The sequence below is a fragment of the Anser brachyrhynchus genome (genome assembly GCF_964034855.1).
Source record: "Anser brachyrhynchus genome assembly, chromosome: 11".
Taxonomy (NCBI): domain Eukaryota; kingdom Metazoa; phylum Chordata; class Aves; order Anseriformes; family Anatidae; genus Anser; species Anser brachyrhynchus.
Genome location: NC_137706.1, coordinates 12244286 through 12263867, shown reverse-complemented (window position 1 = coordinate 12263867; position 19582 = coordinate 12244286). Strand labels below are relative to the sequence as shown.

Genomic DNA, 19582 nt, shown 5'->3' with positions numbered 1-19582 from the left:
CACATTGTTCCTTTGGCCAGCTGTTGTTGCTGCAGTGTCTTGCAAAGCAGGATGCATTAAGGCATAATTTAAGGGAAAAAAAATCAGAACCCTAAATGCATATGAGGACTTCCGTAGTGCCCATCTCTCTGAAGGGGGCATTGGCAAGTCAAATTTTATGAATTTTATAAAATTAGATATTTCTACGTAACTTTTTTCTGGTGCCCTTTCCAGTAGATTGTTTCAAAATCTACAAAGTTTATTGCTTTTTTTCTGATGCTCAGAAGGTCTGTGGGGTAAACTTGGTAGCAATATCACCAGCCTTGCTCAAGCAGCTGCCTGCCTGCCATCCCTTGAGTCCACATGCCCTCTTGCTGCCCTCTCACGTTCACTTCTGCTGCTGGTGCTTCAGGTAAGTGCCTTCTAGCAGGACCAGCCTCCCTGGGGTTGTTTCTGCTCTTTATTTGTTACATCAGCATTGTTGCTGACACTTATCTCCTTAGCTGCTACAGTATTTTGTTTTTTCTTCATTTCTTGGGCTTGACAGCACTTTGAGATGCATTCATTGTGGAAGGGGAAAAAAGCCCTAGCGATATAATCTTTGCAATCAGAGGGCAAACCTGTCCCTTCTAGTGAAACCCTGTAGCAGCTCTGTGTAGCCTCTTGGCATTTGCCCTTTAATAAAATGTCTCCTTTTGTCTTCAGTAAATCTGACAGCAATCAGCTAGCACATATCTGAGGTCATGTGCGTGCTATGAGGAAAGATTGCTATTAGCTATTAGGATGCGCTTATGAACAGAGAATTTTCTTCAGTATTTCAGCTGATTCTTTGCTGCCTTTTGACAGCGAAAATGCAATCTGTTCCTAATAAACCTGCTAGGTTCATGAGTGTTTTTTTAATTTTTTTTCTTTTTGTTTGAAAATCCTGATTAAGCTCATCAATGTCTGAACATCAGTGTTAATACATAGAGGGGACCAGCCAGGCCAATTGTACTTGACTAATTTTACTTAATTAGGACGTCTGATTCTGCTCAGTCACTTCCACACTTAGTTCAGCTACCAAAGCAGATCCAAGAGCTTTTTGGTCAAATACTTTTAAAAGATGATCAGCTCATAATGATATTCTCAGACTGTCAGACTTCTTTTAGCTGTGATTGCTGTCACTTATCAGCTAGAATTAAAAAAAAAAAAAGTAAAGTCTTTATTTAATGAAGCACTAGGTGATATTTCTGGGAAGGGATAAATGGGAAATTAGAGCATCTGAAAACACTAATTTGACAATAGCTGTCATTACGTTGTGTATGTGTAGCAAGACTAGTCTTCCAAATGTCTGGGTGTGTGAAAGTAGAGAAGGTGTAAGATCTAATTAAACATATTTTTCTTCAGTAGTCTATAAAGTATATAAGCCTGTATAAACCCTAAATCTGCAAAAAATAAGTGAAGTAAAACTGTCCATGGAGGTGTTGGCATACATATTATGCATTTAGGGAAACAAGACCAGAAGAACATGCAATGCCAAAGCTCGCTGTAAGCCTTTCTGCCAGCTTTATTGGAGTTGTCATCACACATGTGAATTTGAAAGTATTTTTTCTTTAATCTTCTGGAAGATAAACTTACACAAGGAATGTTTTTTCTTGCACCACTGTTTATATCACAAGGCTGTTAAGAAAAGTTCCATTAAAGATGTGTTTTATGAAGAATGTTTAACAACTTATATAGAAAACCTTTGGTCTCTCAGCTGCGTATGATTTCTGCTCACTCCAGTGGACCTACTCAGTCTTTTACCTGGGAAATAATGTAGTGAAGTGCTTCAAGCTTTACATGCCTGGGATTACAAATTTAAATAAACAAATTTTGTTAGTTCATTTTCAGATCTTAGCTATTTCCATGCTGTGTTCTAGGCTTTGTCCCTCAGGTGTCCGTGGGGAGGTACCTTGATTAGACTCTGGAGAAACAGTACCTGTTTGCTTGATTCCTGGGGCTGAGTAACGGGCAAACTTCTCAAATCAGAAAATGAAGAAGAGAAAACATGGTAGGGAGGGGAGAATAGAGAATAATTTACATTATTCAAAGGTCATTTATTGAACTATTAGCAATTTTTTTGGCTTGTTGGAAGCATTTGCTACATGTCCTAAGCTCTGCTGGGGAGAAGCATGCACAGAATAAACGATGTGATGGGCTCCAAATGTTTTATAGCATCTGCTCTGCTGTTTAGCAGTCAAGTCAAAATGGGAAAAAACTGTCAGAAGAGTAATACCTTCCTTGTCGTGTTTTCAAAGACCGTAAATCTAATAATTTGCAACATAATTTGCCCCATCTTTCACAGTTATTTTTTTACTTACAATCTATGAATCTAGATGGGAAAAGGCTATTGCCTATGGCTCTTTTAGTGTGAATTGTGAGCCCTTAAATGCCAAACTGATTTTTTTTCAGGAAGGAAAGATTCATCTTCTGAAATCATAGATCCACGCAAGGGCCATATCCATGTGTAATATAGAAAGAGCATCTACTGGTGCTATTGTTATTTAGAGACGTGTGAGTTAAAATACAAATTTAGATGGAAAAGTCTGTGTGCTGATTATAACTAGTTCATCTGTTCTGCCTTTTCATCTCATTTAAGTAAATGGATTCTACAAAGGCAGCTACAGTCTGGCAGTATTTTTTTCTTTTTGGTGACTGAACTATTATCCTTCGCAGCAAGTCGGGACTAACAATTTGTAATTACTCCGAGAGGCTGGCGCATCCCCACGACACCAGAGTCAGCCAACTGCAACTCCTGGGGTCTTACCTCATCTGCAGAGCTTCCTCCAAAGTAAAGCGAAGGCTCCCACAGGTTTTCGTCATGCTAAATTGGCAGCCCTGCGAGCCAGCCTCCAGCCTCTTGCGGTGGGAGGAGCTGGTGCCAGAAGAGCTCATTCAGGTTAGTGGCTACGGTGCGAGTTTGCTCTGCAGGGGGATGATAACTGTGGACTGTCTTTAAAATTGCTTCCAGATGAGACACTCCATTCTTTTTCTCTGTCAGGAAAGCGTTAGACTTAATTGGAAGAGAAATTTGAACTCAGAGAAATTCGTACCAATCATCAAGTCTGAATTTTAGACCTAGCGCCTCTGCTGTGTTAATTTCCACTGTTGAAAGAGAACAAATACCAAAAGGGGAAGACATGTCAAGGTTTAAGTGAAATCACTTAAGAATGGTGAAATCAGGTCTTCTGATTAACTGGCTCATTCAACAGTGTAGTATGTGAGAGGGTGAATCAAGCACTTGTTTTCTTTTGCTTTACTGCCTGTGAACAGCGTCAAGCAGAAGTGGCACCCATCTTTGCCTCTTCCACATTGAAAAGCTTTCTCCACAAAGGAGTCTTTGGTCTTCTGCTACATGCCTGTTCAGTTTTAGAGGATAAATACAGCCCACAGTTTTAAAGGGTAAATAAATCTGTGACGACTTAGTTGCAACAAAAAAGCATGACTGACAGCAGGTTTGGCAGCAGACAATAAGCTATCAAGACCGTTGTGAACCTAGAACTGGCAGCGGGGGAGAACGAGATGTATTTCAGCATTGTAAGGAAGAACATGTACTAAACAATAAGATGTGAGCCAATTTTAGGGGCTAGGACTGCTGATTATATTTTTGTCCAGTTTCATGAGGGACAGAATCTTTTCCAAAGAAGAATGTTAAGCCTCTAAAATAAGACAATAAGAGCATGTAATCTAGGTATAGCAACCTCTGTGTTTTGTCCTTTTCCCCTAATCTTTTCTTATTTGTAATTCTCATTATGGATTAGATGCAGGTTCTTGGAGATGCACATTCCTCTTTTCCTTGGGTAAAGCTCAAGTCTCTAATTGCCACTGTAATACAAATAATAATAAGAGCATAATCAAGGTTGTATTTGTTTTGTGGTTATTCTAAACACTAGAGGCTTACAGTAATTATAATACCATTAAATAATAATGACAAAAGTAAGAAAGTAGATCATGAGACTCCTTGAAGGAGATGAAATGTTGCTCAGTTTTCTTCAGTAAGCCAGGCACTGTATTTCTGTGCATGTCTTTTATAGCAAAAAGACCATCCTGAAATAATTTCCAAAATGCTGAGGCATTGATCAACCCCTGTGTGTTAAGGACAAAGTATGCCATATAAAAGACAAGTTTATGTGGGAGAAACTAAGCAGAATCAGCTCAGTCTCAAAATTAGTTTTCCGTGATTTTTGGAAGTACGTTGCATCTCACTGCATTTAGTAGTCAGAGATACTGCATTTAGTGCACAGAGGCAAGAATGTAACTATGAAGAAAGGAAGCCTTTTATATACCTCTCACCATGGCATCTGATTGCTTTATGAATTTGTGCAGCCAGGGGTATGACTCTATTTAAAAATGTTGTGGAGTGTACTGATGTGAAAACATTGTATGAAATGATTCTGTGACCCAGCCCTTTGTTCCGTGCAGCTGTGCTCAGTACTGCCGTCGTGACTTGTATAAGCCAGTGCAATGTGGTATTTGTCTCTCATCTTCTTTCATAACGTGTTCAGAGTGCAAAGCTCTTGTCACATGCTTAAAACTGTGTGTAAATACAGGGGGTAAGTGCACCATCCATCTAGAAACCAGGTAATGAGATTGGTAGGGCTAAGACTTTAGGTGCCAGGGTCCTTGTGGGACCAGAGTTGTGTGGGCAGGTTCTGTTGTTTGCACATAAGACAGCTCTAAGAAGTCTTCCAGCAGCTGCAAGGCCTTAGCCCTTTCTTTGGGAGGGAAAAAGGTTTCTTTGGGGTAGTTTAGTCTGTCCACTTGGTCTTGTATGAGCCGCAGAGCCTGCATTGGGCCCTGATTATACAGTGGCTCTGTGGCTGTTGCAGTGTTTCTGGTGTTGATTTGTGAGGGAGAGATGATGTACATGACTTTGGTTAATGACCCTATAATACGTATCCTTCCAACCCAAATAGGAAGAGAGCATCCAAAAGCAAGGAGTGGGGCATGATTAAATACCTCTCCTGTGGCACAGTTAGAGCAGGCTCATAACAAATGTGAAAAATGCAATTTCATTTTCCTGCAGCTTTTCAATTTCCTACTAATACCTTTCACAGAGGAACAAAAATGCTTTTTGTTGAAATCATTATCATTTACCATATAAATTTGAAAGCTCCTAGAAGGTTACAGAGGTTAATTAAAATGCCCATTTTAATTGTTCCCAATATGTTAAGTATATTGTGTTTGATTCTGTTTTATTCCTTTACCTCCTCTTTGTCTTGTGCACCGTGAAGTTTGCTGACAAGGCCAATGGAAAGGACTTAAACTAATTTTTACTGGAATTGCATTCTGGCCTGTATCAATATTCAGGACGGCGTGCTCGCCTTCACCTGATGTGATGTGTTAATTTGACATGGAAACTGAGTAAGGCGTGGAAACCAAGTAAACAATTTACTGCATTAAATGATATCCCATCTCCAGATCAGTGTTTTGCTGGTTAAAATAGAAGTCCTTGCTGTTCCTGCATGGGAAGCTGCAGTTTATCATCCGCCTGCAGATACTCAGCCCTGTTACCACGTTGTGCGCTCTGCAGCCCTGCCTGCGGGCCGGCAATGTCACGGGGACGAGCGAGGCACTGCCAGGCTCAGGAGCAGCACGGGCCCAGCGTGGCGCTCCCCACCGCAGTCGCGGTGCAGATGTTACATGCACAAGATCCTTCATGCGTTATAACGTTTGTTTAGGTTCCCAGCATGCAGCCGGGGACTGACTGCTCCTATATATTTATATCTGTTATGGTCACAGGAAAGAATGTGTTTTATTTAGCAGCTTAATCTGTAGGAATTCAAATAAATTCTACCTTTTGACCCTTCGCTTGCTTGAGGTCTGTAGCATTGTCCGTTGCTCTCTGTGTTAATCCAGACAAATCCTAGTGATGTGTAAATGACTTTTTGGTACATACAGTCATTTTCTGTTGTTAAATAACCTCCTTTCAGTTGTTGAAACTGAGCCACTCTTGTGCAGTGAGAGATTGCCATATTAAACTCTCCTTGGGTTTCTGATGAGCAATTGTATGGGAGCTCGCTCAGTAGAGATTTCTGTAGGTGCTTGGCACTGTAAGGGTCCTGGATTCTCCTGAACTCAGCTGGGATCCCTAAATGGGCTGGGTGTGGCACAGACAAAAATACCAAGTCACTGCCCCACACCATTCCACAAGGAATCTGACCCAAAGTAGCAAATTCAGAGCTGATGACGAACAGTGTAGAGGAAGAGGTCACGTACTTCAGGCAGAGTTCAGGTAGAAGGGATAGGCAAGGAGCTCCAGCAGGCTTACAGGAGAATTTCCAGAGGGAAGTATGGAAGTCTGTCCCTCAATTCATCTACAATTAGACTGGAGGGGAAAAAATACAAATGTTCTGTTGGGGACAGTTGGGGACATCAAAGAGGCTGGTGATAGGGACAAAAGCTTTTCATCAGGAAAGTTCAGCAGTTTTCAGTGCAACTGGAGCTCCTCCTGTCTAAATAAGAACCCAAAAATGCTTCAGGCAGTCTGGATAGGCCTAGCTGCAGTGGGTGGCATGCTCACGCTAAGGGTGTTCTGCAGGGTGCCGCTGATGAATCTTTTTCACAACATAAAGAGCTCTTTAGCATTGAAGGCCGTAATGTTGATTAGTGTAATGTAGCAATAAAGGTTATTTTTTTGCTTATGTTTCTCTGTGCAAGTGTGAAGGGTTGCATACCTTCAGGAAAAAAAAAAAATGTAAGGGCTGCATGTGCTGGTTGTGTGGGACTGGCTCTTACTGGCAAGGGGCCTGGAAGGCCCTGAGTAGGTAGCTGTACCCCCTGAAGAACTGCTCTGCCCATAGGTTTGCACGGGTTGAGTGGAACTGTTTTAGTTAGTCTAAGACAAAATTTTTGCATTTTGCATTTTTTCCTTAGTGTCCTATTTCCATTGCATCTGATCTTGTTTCTAATTTGTTACAAGTCTGCTTTAAACCAAAGGAGCACATCCATAGCCTCATGTACAAGCATACCACAGATATTTTAGGTGTGTCGGCTTACTCTGAGTAAAGTGCCTTTGGTCCAGTCTGTAAGTAACCAGGTAGTGCTGACACTTCGTTGCTCTTCGTGTATATAATTTTCCATTTAGAGACCTGTTTAAAGCCTTGCTCTGATTTTGCCAAGTGAAGCCAAGATGCAGGCATTCAGTATGGTCTTAATTCAGCATAGAAGTTTTGATCATCTTGATGCCCACTTTGGGAGGCATGAATTCAAAAAATGAGTTGACCTTCACCTGGTAATGTTTCCTTTCTTTATGCTAAAGATCGCAGTGTTTTCTAGCAATCCTTAAGGTTTCTGTACTAACAGTAGAAAACCTGGAGAGCTTGAGAAGGTTCCCCGTCCAAGCCACAGGGTGGGAGACATGGTTATGGGCAGGTTTCTGCCTTTTAGAACAGAGTTGGGAGGTGTGATCTGAAGAGGTAAAAATAGGCAGTTAATTTCATTCATCAGCTAATGTCCTGTAGCACTGCTGCATGCCACACGCATGTGCAGCAGAAGTGGAGTTGAGCCAAAGAGCAGCTGAGTTTGTGGACGGCTTCGAATCCAAAGTCACGACGGGACCTGCTGGGCTGTCTAGGATCCTCCCCCAGAGCATTAATGAGAAAGAGATGCCATCTGGAAGAATTTTCTTGCCAAGAGATTGTGATGCCATCTTTGTCTTCCAATTCTCATCAGTCACAAATGGCTTTTAAGCAGCTTTGCATTTTACCTTCAGTGAAATGATTTCATCTCCTCAGATTCTAAGAACTCTCTCTTTGACCTTTCAATAGACTCTTTCGGAGGAAGACTTTTTTTCCTTTGCCTGCACCGGTGCATTCCCTCTTCCATCTTAGTTGACTTCCACTCCTCCTCTTTCCCCACTGTATTTTCTTTCCTCTTCCTTTGCTGTAGGTGTAAAACAGCTTGATTAAAAAAAAAAAAAAAAAAAAAAAAAGTGCTGTAATACTTCCATGAGGTCGGAATTTTACTCTTACTGTGATTATATGGTGTGTATGCACAAGAGAGTAAATGTTTCTGAAATCAATTAGATGTAAATGAATAGTACATTCAATACAGTAACCAGCACAAATGTTATTGATGTGTAATCAGGTTTGCATAGACTGCCCCCTCATTTTTAATTCACCTCGGTTGAATTCAGTGCTAACTGTCAGATTGGACTATCCATACCTACTAGCTATGATGATGCTGTCTTTATACTGCTTATATTTTTTAAGCATTTTTCTATTACACCCATAGGAGTTAGATTGTTTTAGTGTAGGTCTGGCTTTGAGAGCTTGCTCGGCCCCAGCATCCCAGCTGTGCACATGTAAATAGTGTGCTATGTAACTCCGTAGAGAAATAAAGGCAGTGTTTAAATTGGCCCTGCCTGCATAGCGTTTATCACGTGTTTTTGTTTTGTTTTTTAAAAAATAATGATCAGAAAATAGATCGATTCATCCACCAGACCATTCCTAGTGCCTCTTACCGGGATGTACAGACCCAGCTGAGATTGTTGTACACCATAACTATACTTTAAATGGAACGGCCCCTGCCTAGGAGACTTGTAGCTGAAATGCATAGCAGAGAGGAGGGAAACAGAGCAGACTTAACCACTGTTTTACAGATGGGAAATTGAGACACAAAATCATTAAAAGTGGTAGTAGCCGAGTTGGGAATTAACACATCTGGTTCTGTCTTTGAAAACATCCTTGCCTTTTAACTTCCTTTTTAGTTCACGTAGAATGACTGGCACTGTGGCAAAGCTGTCTTTTTCAAATTTTACAGTACCTTTACAAGGTCTTATCTTCAAGAGCATTCAAGAATAAAAGGAACTGGTAAAATGGATATCTGACATAGAATAGCCTGATGATGCCTGTGGAATGATAGGAGGAAGAGTAAAAAGAGCATAGGACTGGAGAAGAAAAAAAAAAAAAAGAAAGAAAGAAAAAAATGTAGGCCAGTAATAAGAATATATCTAATGCAGGTATGGAGGGAAGCAGAATTAGGCTGATCTTTTATTAGCTAGCACTAAATCCATTTTGTCTCTTAAAAACTAAAATCCTGCTGGTGAGGTCCAGAAAGGCTCTTCAGTGGGATTTACGCAGACTGCAGGATATGTCATCAATAGCTATTTGTTTGTCATTCCCTGGATCTATCCACCTTTCTTAAGGGCTCGAAAACTCTGCCAGTGTAATGAGCCAGCTGCTTAACTGCTTCCTGAGTCCATATTCTGCCAGCTTGGTGTAGGCTGCGGAGGTCCCTGGAGTCTAGAGGAAGAAAGAATTTCTCTTTTTTTTTTTTTTTTTCCCCAGGCTGTGGAGGGGCATTAAAGTCAATTGATAACCATATTTAAAACATATTTTCCCCTAAAGGGTTCAGTATACAAGAGCAAATGGCCACGAAACAACTGTTCCTTTAACTCAGCAGTGCTCCTTCTAGTCTCTGCCTGGGCTGTACAAGGTACCCTCCCCAGTCCCATCTTACCTTAGGACAACAAAAAAACATAGTTCTGCTGATGGAAATATCCTCTGAGCTGCAGGGCTGGAGAAATAGGATTTGCCCCTGTGGCAGTTTAAGGTTAAGCTCCTTTATGTTCTTGCAGCAGTTTAGCTGCAGCTGTGGATTAGAGGTGGGCATATGTACCCCAAGTCTGATGCTGCATCCATTTGTTTCAGGGTGGGTATTGTGAGCATGTGGCATCTGCATGAGTAATACTGATCCGAAGAGAACATGTATCCACGCAGAGCTCTTGCACTAAACCTAAACTCCAAGGGTTTCATTTGCTGTATTCAAGTGCTTGTGCCATTAAAAACACTGCAGCACATAAGAACTTATTCTTAAAGATACTTCGTTTTGAGAGCTCAGTGGGATTCATAAATCAAGGTTACTTGATGACTACAAAAAGGAAAAACTTATAGCATAAAAAAGGCAAGTTTTTGCCATGGAAAATTTAATTTTTTTATTATGTAAAACGATTATGTAATAGCTTGGGGCTGGTTGCACTTGGTAATTATCACTATTAACTTATTTTTACTGATCGCATGTTCAATAGGAAATAGGTCTTTTCAATAGGAAATAAGTCTTTTCAAGCATTTCTTCAGAAACAAACTTCAGACATGACTTTGGCTTTCTGATCAGCTCTGATTGTGCCAAATGCTTGGGACACGGTGGCCAAAAGCTATATCAAATATCTTATGTGTTTATGTATGCTTATAGAGAGATATTTTTTCACCTTTATCTAAACAGTACTAAATATCATCTTAAATTATTAATTTATGTAGGTATATAACTACCAAATTGTCTTCTCTCACACTGTAAAAGAGTTTTGAAGAAACTTATTGTCATTCTTTTAATGTGTAACAAGTTTCAGTTTGAAAATTGTTTGAATCTTCAGTTGGAAGTTTTTCCCTTTAGATTTTTTTCACAAATAAGCTTGCTTTTGTAGTTCTATAACAAATAGCTAAGTCACTTCCTGAACTTTAACTCATCTTCTGAATAGATAAGTTTTTTCTTCAAATGAAGAGCAGGAGCAGCTTTTATAGTTGATATTGATACATCTTTTATTAGTGAAGCAAGTTTTGAATTACAGAATATGAAAATAATCATTAAAAATAAATAAATAAATAAAAACACTGGCCCATACTTGTGGAAAAAAGTTACCCATCTGCTGAAGTATTACTAGAAAAAGAAGCATCTGTGTGTTAGGAAAAAGACAACACTTATTTGTGTTCCCACTTGCTAGAAATATTAGAGAAGGTAACCAATACAAATGATGTCCTGTGTTATTAGACTTACAGGAAAATGTAGTGATTGCCAACTCTTCTGTAATAAATTTGCATCTTAGTAGGACAGAGTACTTAGAAAATAAGGGGGTGAGCTGCAGAGAGATAACATTTCAGCATCGCTGTTCACATAAACAAATGAGGACTGACAACCGCTGAGTGCAGTCCGTGCCCTATTGAAGAAGAATATAGGCCATGGTAAACAAGAATAAATTCCAGCCTGCAGGGCCTAATGTGAAAATAATCATCTTGAGAGGAAAGATCATTGTGCACCACCATATTATAGCTGCCATCTACCATCCTGGCAGTTCTGGAGCCGCTGGAGTCTGTTTTGATCTCTAGGATTTGTGTCTGTGTGTCTTGAATCAGGCTGCATACTCCCCAGGTACTTTTAGGGAAACCTGACCTGCCCCATAATCTTGTTTAGTTTCCGATCATGCGAACACCAGTGCTGTGCATAATGTAAGTGGGATTATGTAGCTTTGCTCTAACATACAGGAGACAAATTATAGTAACTTTTCCTGATTGGCAAATGAAACATAAGGGAGGTGCAGTTTCATAAAAACGCTCCGAAGGCAGCCGGCCGCTGCTGTAAGGAGCGGTCCTGTTTTCCCTTCCTGGGCCGCGTATTCCTAACCCCTCTTGTTTGTCAGAGCCAGAGGAGGTGGGACTGCACAAGTTGGATCAGGTAAGAAAATTCACCCAAAGTTGTATAATTCAGAGATATTGTAAGGAATAGGAGTGGTAGTGGAGAGGAAACGTTAGCTTAAATTTGATATAAAAAGAACTTTCCTTTCAGCATCTCAATATAAGAAGCAAATGTGACCATGTTTCTTGGTTAAGGAGAATATTTATTAGCAAATTAATAGTAGGAGTTTAAATACATTCAGATATATTTAAACAGGGGGAGACGAAATACATTTTTTCTAGAAGTTGAGTGATAATTATACGTATATCAGAAATACGACACTATTTTCACTGTCTGAAATATCTTTTAAAGAGCCTCTTGAAAGTATTTCAGCTTCTAGCTAACCTTTCGAAGCACGTCGGCGCATCTCTATTCCCAGCTGCAGAGTTAGGATAAAATAGAGGTTGAATAGCAGTGAACACTTGGAAAATTGTATCTCACAAATCACACTAAGAATTTTTCTATGCACTCTCTTGCCTTCAAGTAGCTAGTGGCTTAGTGGTTAGCATTTTTTAAAATTCTAGTTAAGAAATTTTACAAAAGCTACTGAGTTTTCTTGGAAGTTGCTTGCTGCAACACCTGTAATTTAGCGTGATAATTCTCCAGTATGAATTAACTGTCCGCACAAAATTGCTTTATATGTTCAGGAAGGGATTTAGGACTGCTGCGAGTGCTGAAGTCAAACTTCTGCATTTATTAAACTCTTGGCAACGTGGCAGTCATTTTTTAATACATAACACTTATCTTTCTTTTGTTTTATTCATGTTAATAATGATGTCTGAGCAAATGTCAGAGGGAAGAGTTCTCTTAAAGTCAGATTCCAGACACTGAATTTTAATGTTTACCCTGCGATCTCCATCATACTTAAAGCAAACAATTTCTGCAGTGTTTGAAGTTGCAAATGTTAAAATTAATCTAGTTTCAGTTTTATCATCTGTAACGCACCATAATGCAAAAACTGTGATTGGAGACAGTACTTACTGGTTTTATTTAGCTTGAAAGAAGCAATAATCTGGACTTTATCATAGATACTAATTCATCCAAGTAAAAACTTTTGGGGACAATATATATTAAATTCTGTTTATCTTTTTGTCTAGTGCAAGATATGCATTTACTTAGAAATGCATCCATAAAAAATATATATATTCTTGCCATAATTATTACAAGGAAGTTTTGTAAATCATACCATCCCTTGAAGTTGAATTGAGAGTTTTAATGGTGAGACAGGTGGTCAATAACAGGAGTCGGGGACGTAAAGAAAGAGAAACCAGAAGCTGCAGTGGCCTTGGTGTCTCTCCTGATCACTTGGTCAAGAAACTCTGAATATGACACCTGAGGTCATACAATGTGTTATTCTAAAGCTGTAGCACCCATTTAGGCCACCCTAATATATCTTCTTCTACAGCTTGGCCACAATGTTGTAGATTCTTCATTCATTAGCTGAAAGACACTAAAATTAAAATAGTTATTGGGCTTTTGAGGATAAGCAACAGATGAGAGAACCCATTCCTTTTGCCAGGTTTTATTTCAACCTGAGATGCTACTCCAGATGGCAAGGAGGAAGAATATCCTGGCACAGCCTGGCTTCCCTGGCACAGAAGGCAGTGTCAGGCTCTTTGCAGAAAGAGAAGCGCTCCTTTCTTGGAGGTAGGAGTCTGGGTTATATGGCTCCTTGCATGAGACTCTGCGTTAAAAAGGAATTCCACCAAACCACCTTGCAGGCTTTTGATAGTGCACAGAGAGTAACTTTGGCTAACCTTATATTCCCTGGTGTAACAGCTCTTCCATAGTAATGGGGGTTAATTATCAAGGGTTAAAAGGGCATTTCATCCTTTAGAACTTCTCAAGGAAGAATGAACCGTTCACTGTAACATTTCTAAAGTTAAACAACTGAATTCAAGGCAAGTACGTCAGGGAGTACGATATTAAATATTGTATCAAAGCTCTTAATATTGTCTGAAAAGGGGAAAATGAAAGAACTGAACAGGTAGGTGGAGCCACTTTTAACCACCACAGCTTTTGCTTCACAGACTGTGTACCCTATACTCGGCACTGGTGAGACTACACCTCAAGTACTGTGTTCAGTTTTGGGCCCCTCACCACAAGATACTGAGTTGCTGGAATGCAAAGAGCAACGAAGCTGGCAAAGGAGCTAGAAAACAAGACAAGAGGAGCAGCTGAGGGAACTGGGGCTCTTTAGTCTAGAGGAAAGAAGGCTGAGGGGTGACCTCATTGCCATCTACAAATACTTGAAAGGAGGCTGTGGTATGATGGGTGTTGGTGTCTTTTCTCAGGTGACATGCGATAGGAAGCAGCCTCAAGTTCTGCCAGAGGAGGTTCGAATTAGATGTCAGGATGAATTTCTTCACAGAAAGGATGGTTAGGCATTGGAACAGGCTGCCCTGGAGTGGGCAGTCACAGAGTTGCCATCCCTGGAGATGTGTGGATGTGGTGCTTAGGGATGTGGTTTACTGGTGGACTCAGTAGTGCTAGGTGATGAACTTAATGATCTTAAAGGTCTTTTCCAAGCTAAATGATTCCATGCTAAAGCTGCACACAGCACGTTTCTAAGATCAACAGTAAATATGCTCTTTAGTTTTCAAAAGCACCTTGAGCTGAGATGGTGCTTTTGACTTCTATATTTATTCTTTGTTTTTAAAGGGAGATGCAGTAATTTGAACTTATCACATAATGTCATGATTTATCCAACAGTCAGCAGGGATGGCTCTGTGTTTCTGTACAACAGCTGAAGATGTCAAGTAGAAAGAAATGCACTGCTCTCCTGACACAAATTAGCTTATCATGTTAATGGTGAAATAGAGAACTTTGACCCTATTATGGTCAAAAGTAAGTTAGAGGATTAACACTCCAGACTTCTAATTAATCAGTGTCTCATCCTCTTTATTTTAGCTGAGTAGGCCACTCATCTAATTTAAACCAACAGCTGTCCAGTATTAACACTTATCTGTTAGTACTGCTTCTTGAGCAGCTGTCAGCCTAGATGAATGTTAAAATTCTGAATGTTTCAAAAGTAGATTTCAGAAGTATTCAGAAACATCTTTAAACATGAAATACTTTTATTGTGTGAGTAATTAAAACATGGGACTTAAATTCCATGAACCAAAAAACCCACTGTTTGCTGCTTATGCTATTTTCTCATGAAACAAAGTATGATACAAACAGTATTGATTATGGTTCCTTTCTTCTATAACATCCACAAAGTGTCTCATACAAACTAATTAACAACAGACATCACAGTTTTACAGCTTTACTGAAATGGAAATCCAAAATACATTATGCACATACCAAAATTATTTTAAGATGTTACAAATTAATCTAAGTCTAGTATCACTTATCAGGTAAAACTTGAGTACCACTGAACTACCAGAGTAAGAGGATACATATTTAAACTACTTAACTCTTATTCCAATTGTTAGACCATGTTTTTAAGAGGAATACTGCACATAAATTGAACCCATTAACTCAACAGACAGGAATTTATCTTATATGCAAGATCTTATTTCTGTCCTACAATTGTTTTATCCCAATAAATTAAATATTGAGATATCACACTTCTACCAAATACCTAAAGAGTTCCTCTTTTGAGTTTTCATAAATACCAACCCCATAAAATATTTCTGTAATAGTATCTTTTTTCTCCTTTTTAAGGCATCTGAAATTCAAACTGATCTTTTCTCACTATCAAAAGTCAAACTAGGAGATTCTCTCCGGAGAAAGACACAGCATGTCACTTCAAAAAAGAACTGTCTTAAGACAATGTAACAAACTTCTACAGGCTGCAGACAAGCTACAGCCATCTTCCCCTGACCTGCCTCATTTTCTAAAATGTAACAGAGAGAATCTCAGTGGTGGAGACAAAAGAATATAAGACAAATTTAATCTAAGATCTACAGACTAAGCAAATTGTAGAATATGCTTTTATTATTAATAAAAGGTATTCCCTTTTTCAGTTCCTGCTACAGATAAACAACAATGGACTTGAATATGGATTCTTCAGTTATCTATAAACCGTGAAAAATAAGAAAACTGAAGACAAACAAAGTCAAAAATCTAACTCATCACATAGTATTACTGGACTTTCCAACCACAAGTACCATCAGTAAGGATGGTAACGAGGCCCTGGGTTATAGGAGTTGTAGCCATATTGTCCATAGTGGGAAGAATAAGATTGTCCTTGTCTGTGCTGCTGGTAGTTGTTACCCCAACCTCTTTCTGGCCTCTGATTAGATCTGTGGTCACCTTGCCAGTTGTATCTGTCCCCTCTAAAATACCTGCCATCTTGAAACCTGCAATAAAAAGAAACAAAGGATTTGCACAAATTGTAAACTTTTAAAACTGAGTGTATAAACAGTTACATAACAATTAACTACTTATCTTTTTTATGACAAACAGATGAAAATGTATCAACAGTCACCTCAGATTATTCATTAATTTCTTACTACGACTCAATACGTGATTTGCTGAGCGGTGGAAGGACAGTCTGTTTCCTAGCACAAAGCATTCTATAGGCATTAGAGCCACTGCTGGAACTTTAAATAGAAACTCTAACAGACCATATACTGAAAAAAACAACCAGAAGGTTCATCTGTAGCTGTACTGAAGCCAGGTTCAGTCTAGTAGCTTCATGGCTGAAAGCTGTGGCAAAGCAGGCTTATGTACAATTCAGTTACCTAACAGCATACTCTTGGAATTTGCACATATTACTAATTGCTTCATAGTCTCCTGTTGATTCCCAAGCTGACAGAGTGTGAGTATATAGCATAACTTAACTACACTCAGGGAGCTCCTTATCAGTGGTATTTAGCCATCGTTCGGACTAAATTGTGGCTTTTCCACTGTAGCACTATTGCTATGGACACCTGAGCTGCCAAGCAATCATTTTTGTTTGGATATCTCAGTGGTGTGGTCAAATACAGCGTAGACAACATTTACATGAAGTCTGTTTTGTGAACAAAGAGTAGGTGCAACAGTTCATCAGTTCAAAGAAGAACAAAGTTTTGTACACATTTAAGGAACATCTCTGTTGATTTTATTTTTTTTTAAATCTGTAGAAACTGATTTGGGGTTTAACTTGATGACAACTTTCTAGAGTAATAAAAAGTTAGAATGCTGTCCTTTTCTTCAGATAAGGCACAAATCTTATTTAGATATTTATCTAAGAAGTCTTCACAACTGTTAGGTATACGGGAGTTTACTTAAATATGAAGTCTGATGTTAGTATTACCAAATGTGCTATATGCTGTAATTGTCCCTTCTCAGTCACATGAAAATCAGACGTTACTGTCAAGGATTAAATAAAAAGCTACAATTACATTCTGGAAAAATAATATGATTCAAAATATTTTGCAGTAGGCAGTTAATATTGCACTTGCTAGACAGACATGATGGATTTTACAGATATTTCTAATAAAAGAAATGCAGGCTAGTCTAACAGTGCAGCAAATACTTAGGTTACAAATGAAAAGTTTTTTGGACAGCTAGCGACAGATAATCATGTTATTAGCCTGTTCCTTCACATATTTTCCTGCTAATTATTATCCAACAGAAAATAGGCTACTTTGTTTTGCAGAACTCCCATCTTTCCCCTCTGGAAAAAGTATTCCTGACTGAGCAGGAACAAGCCCCAAGGCAATGGGTTCAGTGGTTCCAGCTCATTCCTTTCAGAAAAGCAATTTAGTTTATACTTTTACACAAAGATCAAAGCTTTCAGTATTAGAAAACATAAAACCTCACTACTTTTCAAATAAGACTCTTTACCTTAACCATACGTAACTATGAAGGATACTTCTGTTAACAGTACAAATTCCTAACTTTATTTTGAAATAAGTAAGTGATCTTTTAACCGTGTATTTGTGAAACTACCGACAGTTTTAAAAAATAGACATCAGTACCGTTCTCTTCTCTGGTTGCCACCAGATCTGTTTCTCCATTCTTCAACAATAGGAGGGAGATCTGCAGGGCGTTTCAGGTATTCTTGGTATTCTTTATCATCTGATGTGAACCGATGAGCAAACATCTTTTCGTAATCCAGGGGCATGTCTACCAACGAAGTCATCCTGAAAATTTTAAGTATAAACACAATAGAAGGGGCTTTAATGATGTCTGAAGACTTACTGTAACAACTACCACAATCCACTTAGGGCAAATAAAGGACAATGAGAAGTTACACTGTCAGGTGAGCACAATAGCACAGATGACTTGATGCTTGCTGTCTTGATGACCTAAGACCACAAATACAAACAAAACAGCCTGTTCTGGAGAGTCGAGACAATGAAGGACATGCCTTACAGAAATCAATTCCAATTGCATGTCCGGTCTTTGGACGTATATAGTGGATATGCAAACACTGATCTGTCTAAACACTGGGATTGGTTTTAAGGGACTCCATGCATGCAGGAAAAGGTCAACTCAGATTAATAGCTAATATAGTCAGCCATTACACAGCAGTGCCTTTGAATCAATTTTGAGTGTGATGCATTGTGGTTGAAAGAAATGGGGCGTTTCTGAAGGTTAGTAATAGAAAAAAATATTTCTTAAGAAGGCACTTTCAGGCCACTCCTAATCCATTCCTTGCAGGAAAAACATTACTACAATCAATTTGAGAATTTTGCTATGGCAGAATGTAATGCAGACCTTATAGATAATTATAGCCTGCAAAGCAAAATAATTACTTATTTACAATAATTTTTGTTTTAATAATTTGATTCAGAGAAAGAATAGCACCCAAGATGATTTTAAATTGCCTCATAACGCACTTCTCAAATGGGATTTGTATTTAAGGTCTTAGTTTACTTATTCACCTGCTTATATATGAATTTGCCCTGCAGAAGTTGGCACTACCTAGCGTTGCCCATCGGTAACAGTCTGGCCCTAACACTACAAAAAAGCACTACACCTACTGTTTTGACAGGCCCTGGCTAATCTAGAGCATTAAAGGTCCTTGTCTCTGACTTCCAGATTAAGGTCTTCTGCTGCCTCCTGAAGATTTGCAGGCAGCACCTGCAAACAGGAGGGAAGGAAGAAGACGGGAGTTTTGTGGATCCTGAGACCGAAATTGTACCTCCTACAGGCTTTGGGGCTGACAGCAGGGAAGACAGTCGCCTTCCCTCGCCTAAGGCCCAACGCAGCCTGGAAGGGACGGGCTTCGCTCCCCTCCCTTTCGCTCCCGGCCGGGCCAGAGCCGCCTTCCCCCCTCTGCAGCTCCGCCGGAGCCGCCTGAGAGGAGCGGCCGGCCTCCCCTCCCCGCCACCGTCGCCCCCCGCAGCCGCCGCTCCCCTCACCCTGCGCCGCCAGCCGCCGCCGCCCCGAGCCCTCCTCTTCCGGGCCGGGCCCCGCCGCTTCCCGCCGACACCGGGGCGGCGCCTCCCGGGGCCGCCGGCCCCTCACGGAGCCGCGGCCGGCTGAGGGGACCCCGGCCTCAGGGGGCGCTGGCCCCGGCGGAGGGGCTCGTAGGGGTGGACGGAGGGCAGGTTCCCCGAAATTGGGATTTGATGCAAAGTGCCCTGACATAAATAGCGTAGAGATGCGCGTGGCCCTTTCCCGGCAGGTTTTAGGGAGACAGTTTGGATCGGGACAACTGAAGGGGGCGAAACCGGCCCGGTGCCTACAGACATAGCCCTGTGGTGGGGGTTGACAATGCGATCCGAGTGTATGTCAGGACCAAAAAGGTGCCGAGGTGCATTGACTTCTAAGTGAGGAAAGAAAGATTGAGTGAAGCCTTTTTGGCAGCTGAATAATACTGTGCAACCACAGTAGAAGCTGTATTCTTCATGCTGTGTCTCAGCACCTGCTCCAGCCATGTATTTGCGCGCCCGCCCAGTGCTGCACGTTTCCTTCCACACACAAAGTTACGCGTGGGCTTCAAAACCTTCCTCGGCAAGGTCCCGGGCAGGTGAACAGCTCAAAGCAGGAACTGCAGCTCCGCTTGTGTACCTCTGCGGCTCCGGGCGTTGTTACTGATTTATGGACTGCCACAGTGCTTGGCAGCAGCTCGCTGCCCTGAGGATTTACAGTATAGGGATGCCGCGTTGCCTCCCTTTTCTGAAGGACTGGTGGCATCGAGGCCTTCCTGTAGAATAAATGGTATTTGTGTCCATGTTCCCCTACTTGCACT

General features: G+C 40.4%; 1 protein-coding gene across 2 annotated transcripts; it reads right to left on the bottom strand.

The window, feature by feature from the left end:
* Nucleotides 1-14507: 14507 nt before the first annotated feature.
* Nucleotides 14508-18904, bottom strand: RAMAC (RNA guanine-7 methyltransferase activating subunit). Of its 2 annotated transcripts, none has more exons than XM_080607735.1 (3): nt 18750-18904; nt 17361-17525; nt 14508-15755 (listed from the first exon to the last, which is right to left on the bottom strand). In XM_080607735.1, the coding sequence occupies exons 2-3, from the start codon at nt 17522-17524 to the stop codon at nt 15566-15568; spliced, it is 354 nt and encodes a 117-aa protein (XP_080463861.1). In that variant the 5' UTR covers nt 17525; nt 18750-18904; the 3' UTR covers nt 14508-15565. The 2 variants fall into 2 exon arrangements, with proteins under 2 accessions (XP_080463861.1, XP_080463862.1); XM_080607736.1 differs by having other exon boundaries at nt 18270-18764.
* Nucleotides 18905-19582: the final 678 nt, after the last annotated feature.

Excerpts from the sequence above, each read along its gene's own strand:
- RAMAC (XM_080607735.1), bottom strand. The coding sequence starts at position 17,524 with ATGACTTCGTTGGTAGACATGCCCCTGGATTACGAAAAGATGTTTGCT. Across the intron at positions 15,756-17,360 it reads GGCAACCAGAGAAGAGAACG|GTTTCAAGATGGCAGGTATT; the intron begins GTACTGATGTCT and ends TTTTTATTGCAG.